This window comes from Manis javanica, chromosome 8, assembly GCF_040802235.1.
Source record: "Manis javanica isolate MJ-LG chromosome 8, MJ_LKY, whole genome shotgun sequence".
Taxonomy (NCBI): Eukaryota; Metazoa; Chordata; class Mammalia; order Pholidota; family Manidae; genus Manis; species Manis javanica.
In genome coordinates this window covers 82300315-82309655 of record NC_133163.1, presented here as the reverse complement: position 1 = coordinate 82309655, position 9341 = coordinate 82300315, and the positions used below count along the sequence as shown (strand labels likewise).

Sequence of the window (9341 nt, the reverse complement as noted above, 5' to 3'; positions counted from 1 at the left end):
TTATCTTGAAAAAAGTTCATTTAAAAAATATTTCCTGCTCAAATACATATGTTATTTGAAAGAATTATTTGGGGCATTTCAAAAACACCAGCTAGAAAATTTTTACATAAGTGAATTCCTTGATCCTGAACATATTTTCACATGTAACTGAAACTAAGGGAAAGTTCACACATACAACCTGTAGTCCATTTGTATCCCTATTTCAAATTGAATTATGCTATTATGCAGATATAAAACACACTGTCACACACGTTTAAACTGTAAAGTTGTTCCCTTGTTTAATACGTTAATGAAGAAAATAAAAAATACACTCTGATGAAGAAAAAACACATTTCTCTTATCATTTGACTTAAAATGAAAAGTTAAGAATTTCCTTTCCTTAACCTCTTACTCATCAATGATAAATTAGTGCATATGTAATGCTTGGTTTTTTCTATTTACTCAGTAATGCCAGAAAAATAATAACAACTTGATTATTTATCAAATATTATAGTTGGGACAGAATCTTTCCTCTTGTGGATACAAGTTGGGTAATATCCTAGACATTATATTTCATAAATTTAATTTAGTAAATTCCAAATAACAGTTAATTCTTTCATGTTTATCATCTTTAAAGAAAATGATTTGCAAAGCAAGGCACATAGATTTCTCTCGAGCTTCAGAGCCTGCAATTCCAGTACCTCCCGGCAGGTGGTAGTAATACCTTCTGTACCTTAATGCTAATAATGAATTTAGCATTTAAAACAGTAAAAAAAAACAAGCAAAAAAACTGTGTACAGAAATATACTTATTACATTGGCATTGCATTACCAAGCACAAACTTCTTATATTTGCATCAAAATATTAAAAGGAAAAATTAATTTAACCAAAGTAAAAAGCAATATAATGATTTTAAAGGAAAGCATAGGCTCACTTGGAATTATCATAAACTGTATCTCTTAATTTAATTCTAGCTTTCATATCCCAGGCATTAAGCTGGCATAGTATCTATATGAAACAAAGTGTACTGATTTGAAACTCATTTCATAATGTTTTCCGATTGGCAGAATTCTCCAGCCTCTTTATTCATTCTGCATTTTCAGGAGTTATTGCTATATTTCTTTGCTTATTAAATAAAGCAAGTAGTGAAGACTTCTGTACTTACAGCATTTTCTTTGGCCCTCATCAATATTTGTAGTGAAATATATCTCAGGTTTTCTTTAAAAGAACAGATTACAAATTGGTTTAAAAGTTATGTAGGATTGACTCAGGGATATATGTAGAAAATAACTGCCTATTTGCTAGAGGCCTCTCGGAAAGTAGTATTGAGTTTCTAAGGCTTATAGAAATCTTACTAATCTATCATATGTAGGGACAACTATCTGAGTAACTCAGTCACTGGTTTTATGTATGCCACTACCTCCCACTTCTCCTTTAATCTATACTTCTTCTCATTTCTTCTCTTTTCCAATGAATAGGTTATTAATATTATATTTTCTATGTGGAACAGTGACTCTTGGCATTTTTACAGGTAGTCTTTGCTTCTGGAAGAAATGGTTTCTGTCAACTTGTTTTTCTGAAACTTAAAATTACTTTAAATATAATGCCTGAGAAAAGTTTTTAACACAAACTTGCCTTCCTCCTTCACAAATTTTAGCAATTACAGTTTGATAAGAACTCCAGAAATAAGAACAGCATGTGACCTGTGTTGTGTACACAGAACTGTGGCACTTAATGCCTAGGAAGTTAAAACTAAAAGTAACATACAGGAGTTGCTTTGTTGGAATTTAGAAGCCTGTTCTTCAGTTTCCTTGTGGCTGTCTTCACTTCTCGATTCCTCAAGGTGTAGATTACTGGGTTCAGAATGGGGGTAAAGATGGTGTAAAACACAGACAGGATCTTGTCTACAAGAAAACTGCTCAGTGGCCACATGTAGATGAAGATGCAGGGCCCAAAGAACATGAAGACAACAATGAAATGAGCCGTGCAGGTAGAAAGGGCCTTGGATGATCCTCCTGAAGAATGATGCCTGATAGTAACCAGGACAATAACATATGAATTGAATAAAAGAATAAAGCAGAACAAGGCAATTATGCCACTTGTTGAGATCATGAAGAGGCCCAGAACATAAGTATCCACACAGGCCAGCTGGAACACCACAGGAAGGTCACAGAAAAAGCTGTCCACCTCATTGGGGCCACAGAATGGTAACGTGAGAGCAAATATGACCTGGCTCATTGAATGCATGACTCCCACCACCCAGGAAGCCACTACGAGGGCAACACACACCCGAGGACTCATGATTGAAGCATAGTGGAGGGGCTTGCATATTGCAATATACCTATCAAAGGACATAGCCATAAGTAAAATTATCTCGGTACCAGTAAAAAGGTGTAGAAGAAATATCTGGGTGATGCAGCCATCAAAGGAGATGGTTTTGTGCCCAGTGAGGTAGTCTGTAATCATCTTAGGGGTGGCAAAGGAAGCAAGAGACATATCAATGATGGAAAGGTTGGTGAGCAGAAGATACATGGGAGAGTGTAGGTGAGGGTTAGCGACAACTGTGATGACTATGAGGCTGTTACCCACTATTGTTGCCACATAAAACAATGAAAATACCACAAAGAAAAACATCTGTAGTTCCCAGGAATTAGACAGTCCCAGCAAAACAAATTCAGAAACAGTAGACCTATTGGCCACATCCATTGTCCTGATTGATAGGGGGAAGCCTATACCAAAGAGAAAAAAAAATCAAGAGGCAGTATGATTCTGTTGAAGCAAAAGCTCCATTTCCAAGAATTTACTTGGAAATTAGACTCCTTTTTTTCTCCAATTCTTCAGTAAACTTTGTCCCCCTTCTGTAAATGGCTTCCTGATTCTACCTTAGTCGCTCAGCTTCTGAAGTCTAATCCTTCCCCACTGGAACCAACCAGTAGAGTGTCAGAACCTTCCAAAGGGTCAGAACTCTGCTACTGATATGAGTCAATCCTACAGTTACACAGACTGTTTCCTCTATGAAAACTTACCTTTACTATTCTTTCCATCCTCCTTGGTATATTAGCTTGAAAGATAATTATAGGACATTAGAGATAGTAGTGAAATAGCACTTAAGCCATGGGTGTTGAAAATAACACTTGCCTATCTGGTATTAAAAAGCAATCAAATTGCAATGATATCCGGAAGAGAGATCTACTTACCTACATATTGGCCCATCCATTCTTCTATATAATCCTAAAGATAACCAACATTAAGTAACTACTCACACTGGGGTCACAATGTGTTAAACACACACACACACAATTAGTCATTTAGAATTCATCCATAAGAATATCCTTACTGAAAGAGCATATAAAATTATATTATATATAAGTGGTATGGGTTCTTAAGCCACATTACAGAGAGGCTTCAATGAGCAGTTACAGAACTCTTGAAATTTTCAGAGATTTTCAGCGTGTTCACAGATAAAATTACGTGGTTTGCAACTCCTCAGAAACACAGAGAATATTAGTTTTGCTGATGTTTAAAGAGTGGAGAAGAATGATTTATTACCAAGTTTACTACAACCATACAACCCAGGGAAAGGCACTTAACTTTTCTTCTTAATTTCTTTTTGTTAAAATATGAGTCAGTTCTTCCTATAAATATTCATAATTCTCCGATTAAAATTTTACCTTTGTCTTCTAAAGAATACATCACATTTTTATGGAAAAAATATCAAATATCAATCTCCTTAATCCCACTCCTGTTTGAATCCTCCCTTCATATATGCAAACATATATATTTTATTGATCTCAGCTCCATGGAATAGAGACTAGGAGATGCAAGAATCAAGAGCAGACATTAAAAATCTTTCAGTAGAAATCATTTGCAATGTTTGCTTACCAGATCTGTAGAAGAACTGGGGCTTTAGATTATTCAGAGTGTTAAATGGACTCTGAAAGAGTGCATACAAGAGGTAGTTTTAAATATAAATAAGTGATCTACTTAAATCATTAGCCATTTAGCAGCTGTAGGTAAAATGGATGTTGTAGGGACTGGGGAATTAACCAAGAAATTGTCTCACAATGGGATTTATTAAACAACAAAGATGGTATTATTTAGTTCACAACAGCAATATATTTCAAGAGTCTTATGGGGACTTAATAATGGTTGTTGTCACGTGGACCTGAGAGATTCAGGGAATGAGAGTTGAAAAAGCCATCATTTAAGAGGCAGCTGGAAATATCAAATCAGCAAATTTTTGCAAGCACTCTTGGTTATCCTATCCTGTTCTAGAGCCAGTGGAAAATAAAATTCAAAACATTACTTCTGCTTCAAGTGATTAATAGTTTATTTGGAAACATTGGACACCCATAAATAAAACATTTAGTGAAAAAAAGTTTAGTCAAATAAATCAATTGTTCAACCAGTTCTCAGAGCTTATGAGTGAACTGCATTTTAGATAAAGGAAAATTTATAATGAGCTCAATTAATTAAGAAAGTGTTCTTGCAAAAGAAATTACATGAACCTGACCTAGGATGAAAACTGAAAGTTTGATTGGCAAGGGGAATAAAAGTGCATGTGGAGAATAAAATAGTGTAACTTACTTGCAGGAGCAAGATACTCAGCATTTTGGAATAACAAGAATGCCATTCTAAACTATAACTTGATGTAAAAAACAACAAAGAGCCATTGTGGAATTGTTAGATTATGATGATTTGGAAACAATACTCATTAAGGATTCATCCAGAGGGTTTGGAGAAGGGAGAAACCTAAGGCAGAGTATGAGATGAAATAGGTATAAAGATATCACTTTGATTAAAGTACTAGCAATGTGCATGTAATTGTGATTAATAAAACAAGAATTCCAAGTAACTCTGTCATTATGAATTATTTATTTACTGAATAATAACTATGTAATTATTGTCCTATGCAAGTTTCCATAAAAGATTGCATTTTTAAAAATCAAAATTGGCTATTTTTTCTACCTGGCCGGTCCCTTCAGGGACCCTTCCTTGCTATGGGAGTAGTATAATTCCCACTTTATTTAGCAAAGTTTTGAATATATGAAACTTGCTTTAGTCACTGTGATATAACAGAATATCATGTGATACATACAACCACAAGTTTTAATATTCAATGTGCGATTCCACTGTTGCTTTTTTTCATCTGCCTGGGTCCCAGGATAAAGGTAGGTAAGGGGAAGAAGCAAGCTATGCTCAAGGTTAGATAAAATTTATTTTTGGACCTAAGAAAAAATTGGGGGGCCTAAAATAGTCAAAACAGTTTGTTAGGGTTCTTCTGTTTTCAAAACTTAAAGCTCTGGAAGCCAATATGGTGTAGTATTTACCTAAGGATAGGCAAGTAGATGAATAGAACAGAACTGAGGGTCCAGAAGAAATACACACATGTAGTAACTGATCTTCAACAAAATGCCAGAATAATTCAGTAGGAAAGAATAGCCTTTTCAACAAAGAACAACTGTAAATCCATATGCAAAAATAAATAAGTAAATATCCTTAATCTTTGTCTGCACCTTATACAAAAATTAATTTGAAATGTGTATAGCCCTAAATATAAGAGCTAAAACAATAACAATCTAAAATAAAACATAGGGTCAAGTCCTTTTGAGCCAGTTAAGTCAAATTTTCTAAGAAAAGATAAGAAGAACTTTGATGATGGGCTAAATCAAAATTTAAAACTTCTGCTCTTTGAAAAGTTACAAGTAAATGAAAAGGTATACCACTGACTGGAAGGAAATACTTATATCAAGAATACAACAAGAGCTCTCATATACAGTTGGTAGAAATGCAAAATGGTACAGCCATTGTAGAAAACAGTCTGGCAATTTACTTAAGGTCAAACATACAATTACTATATAACTCAGTAAAGATTCTCTTAAGACATTTACCCAAAGGAAATGAAGGCATAAGTCCCTGAAAGACCTATGGATGGACGTTCATAGCAACTTTGTTCATGATAGTCCAAAATGAGAATAAACAAAGGCAAAAATACATGTCCATCAACTGGCAGATCAATAAGTTTATTGCTGTATATCCACGTAAGGAAATACTACTCAACTATTAGGAGGAACAGTGTATTGACAAATTCAATTAGTCAATTAGAAAATAAATAAAAATATGAATGAGGCTCAGAAGCTTTATGGTAATCAAGGTTTCTATTCTCAGCACTGTTATCATTTTGAAATGGATAATCGTTTGTCATAGGGGGTTGTGCTGTGCACTGTAAAAGTTTTGCAGCATCCTTGGCCTCTGCCCATTAGGGGTCAGTAGTAGCCCTCACCTGCCTAAATCATGACCACCAAAAATGTTTCCAAACATTACCAAATGACGCCTGGGAGGTAATATCATTCCTAATTGAGAACCACTGGCCTAAATTAAAGTAGCCAGACACAGAAAACTACATGTGTAATTCAGCTTATCTGAAATTTGGAAAAGGAAAAACTATAATTACAGAAAGCAGATCAGTGGTTTCAGAGTTCAGGGTTAAGAGTAAAGGGGTTTGTGGTAAAATAATATGAGGAAACTTTTTGGGACTATGGAAATGTGCTGTATCATGAATGTGGTGGTAGTTGTATAACTATATGCATTTGTCAAATTATACACTTAAATGTAAATTACTCCTCAGTAAAGCTGATTTAAAAATAAACATATATTATAATTATTTGAATAGGAATCACACATAAAATCAAAGGGAAGTAATAAGTTAAAAATACTTTCTCTCTCTCTCTCTCTATATATATATGTGACAGAAAAACTTTTGATGCCATATATAAAGAACTCCTACAAGTTGAAAAGAAGGTTCAGTAGGAAAAAAACTGGTCAAAGAAAATAAACAGGCAATTCCTTGGATAAAATAATACCTAATAACAAATAAACTTATGAGAAATATTTAACATTATGGCCAGGGAACTGCACATTATAATAAAAATCAATGCCATTTTTGCCTGCAGATTGATAAAAATTGAAAAGTATGAGGGATATATTTCTGTATTGTTAATGAAATATGAAGTATCAGAACTGGTGATAAATGCTTTCATAATGGGGTTAAAATATGCCAGATATAATTTTTGAATGAATTTTTAATTTTACAAAACATGTTTAGGGAAGTAATGCTATTCATAAACTGTTCTTCCTACCCCTGCCATATCTTCAAAAATTCACCGTTGCCCCTTCTGCCACTGACAATGTTGACCAAGATTCAAATGGTTGGGGAAAAATTCATCTCTTATTTCACAGAGATACATTAAAACCCAAATCTAACCACCTACATGTAACACTACAATTGGGAGAGTCTTCATCAAGCAACTGTATTTTCACTCCTCTCTTCCTGTTTCCCTGATGCTGCCTCATACGGTCTACCATTTCCCTCTCTTTATACATCTAGTATGTCAACCATTATGCTGAAAGCCCACAATATTCTAAAATATGTTTTACCAGGAATTCAGAGACCTCTGGTTCTCCAAATTTTTGTAGACGTGAAGTACGCTGAGGGGACTACTCAACAGAATGCATAGGCTATTTTTTATGGAAAAATAAGTATGATTAAGACGGTAGAGCCAAGAGCTGCTTAGAAAAATGGATTGGGGAACTACCCACGTAGGGGCAGAATCAGGCCATAGCCTTGGAACATTCTTTGCCCCTGGAGTCAGGAAAACTGATGAACTATTATATCTAGAAGTATTTCAGAAACGCTCTGAGCCAGAGGCTGCTGTGTGCCTTGCTTCTCTTCTTTTTGTATTGATGTGTCTATCAGAGTTAACCAATAATAGTCTAGTCATTGTGTGTTGGATATGTGGAGAGTTGAGTAGATGACATCATTGTGGGTTCAGAGCGATCCATATTAAGAGGAGCTGCACCCAAGGAGCCTCATCTATATCTGGAGCTGGTGCAGTAGAAAAGATCCTGGACTTCTAGCCAAATGCTGTAATTGCATGAGACTTTGGGAATCTTGAAATTGAGTGGGCAAATTTTCCATGTGGGAGGAATGTAAATAGGAATGTCTAGAGTAGACAGTGATAGATTGAAAAACAAAATGAAAATCTTTTGTGTCTCCTCGAAATAAAAGATGGATTTTTTCCCAAACATTTGAATCTTGGTCAGCATTCTCAGTGGCTTTGTGCAATAGAGTGTGGCTGCAACAAAAATGTGTGAGTTCTAGAGCTGAGCACTTAATAGGCCTGCAACTTTTGCTTCCACTGTCATATAAACAAGCTCAGGCTGGGCTACTGAACGTGAGATACCATGTGGAAAGATGCAGTCCCAGCCAGACCCCAGTCATTTCAGCCTCTCCAGCTGAGGCACCAGATTTGTGAGGGAAGCTATCCTGGAGGTTCCAGCACCAGCCATGCTCCCAAATAAATGCTGCTGAGTCTCTCCTATAGTGTGTGGGGTGGAGTGTATGGCATCTTTCTTTTGTCAATATAGTTAAGTAAGAAATGCATTTCCCATAATTCCCTTCGCTGAATGATTCTGGGTTAGTATTGTCTAAAAGGATATTCCTTTGGGATTTGAGAGGCCCCGTAAAGCAGCAGCCACTATGCTCTGCTCATCACAGTGAGATTAGAGATGCGGATGTGCCAATAGGCTCCACCTTGTTTTGTTCTCTGACTCTTCATCCTTTTCCTTTTCCTGACTGTTGGATTAGGATCAACACTAGTTCAGGCTATAACCAGACTCTTTGCTGCAGATTCACAGAAATCACAGCTTCACATATTTTTTTCTATTAGCTCCTACTTTATGATCTCTGCTTTGTTGGTAGATGGGCTTGGTTTCTTAGACTGACTCATTAGTGCTGCCTCTGATTCTGCAACATCCCATTTCATGTTTTTCTTCCCCAAATACTTTCATAGTTGTTCACAGTCTAATTTTAATGCAAATCCCTTATCTCATAATGTGTAGCGGCTTTGCAACCCAAGTTGGGTTCTGACTAATATAGTTCCTAACTTAAATAAAACCTAACAACTCAGATATCTTCCAAAGAAGTTTTTAAAGAACTGAGATTTTGATTTACTACTTAATTCTACTGTTTTTCTCTTAGCTACTTCATCCAATTCTTCAACTCTCTTTTATTTTGTCTTATGTTACTGTTCTTAGCATTCTGAGTTGGGAATTTGATTCACTTATTATTGATATGTGTTTTAAGCAATGTATTTTCTTCTGAACAGTATTTTAAATACACTTCATAGATTCAGAAATGTGGTATTTTTTATCATGAATTTCAAGAAAATCTATAATTTTGACTTGTAGCTTATTTTTTTATCCACAAGTATTTATTACAAAATATTTAAATTTCCATGCACAAGAACCTTTTAAAAATGTTGTTACTATTTTCTACCTTTGTTGCATTTGAAGCAGCCTAA

At 35.1% G+C, this 9341-nt stretch overlaps 1 protein-coding gene across 1 annotated transcript; it reads right to left on the bottom strand.

Annotated features, from left to right (window-relative positions):
- Nucleotides 1-1731: 1731 nt before the first annotated feature.
- Nucleotides 1732-2688, bottom strand: LOC108403161 (olfactory receptor 4K2). Its single transcript, XM_017670108.2, has one exon. The coding sequence runs from the start codon at nucleotides 2683-2685 to the stop codon at nucleotides 1732-1734; it is 954 nt and encodes a 317-aa protein (XP_017525597.1). The 5' UTR covers nucleotides 2686-2688.
- Between the last annotated feature and the right edge of the window lie 6653 nt (nucleotides 2689-9341).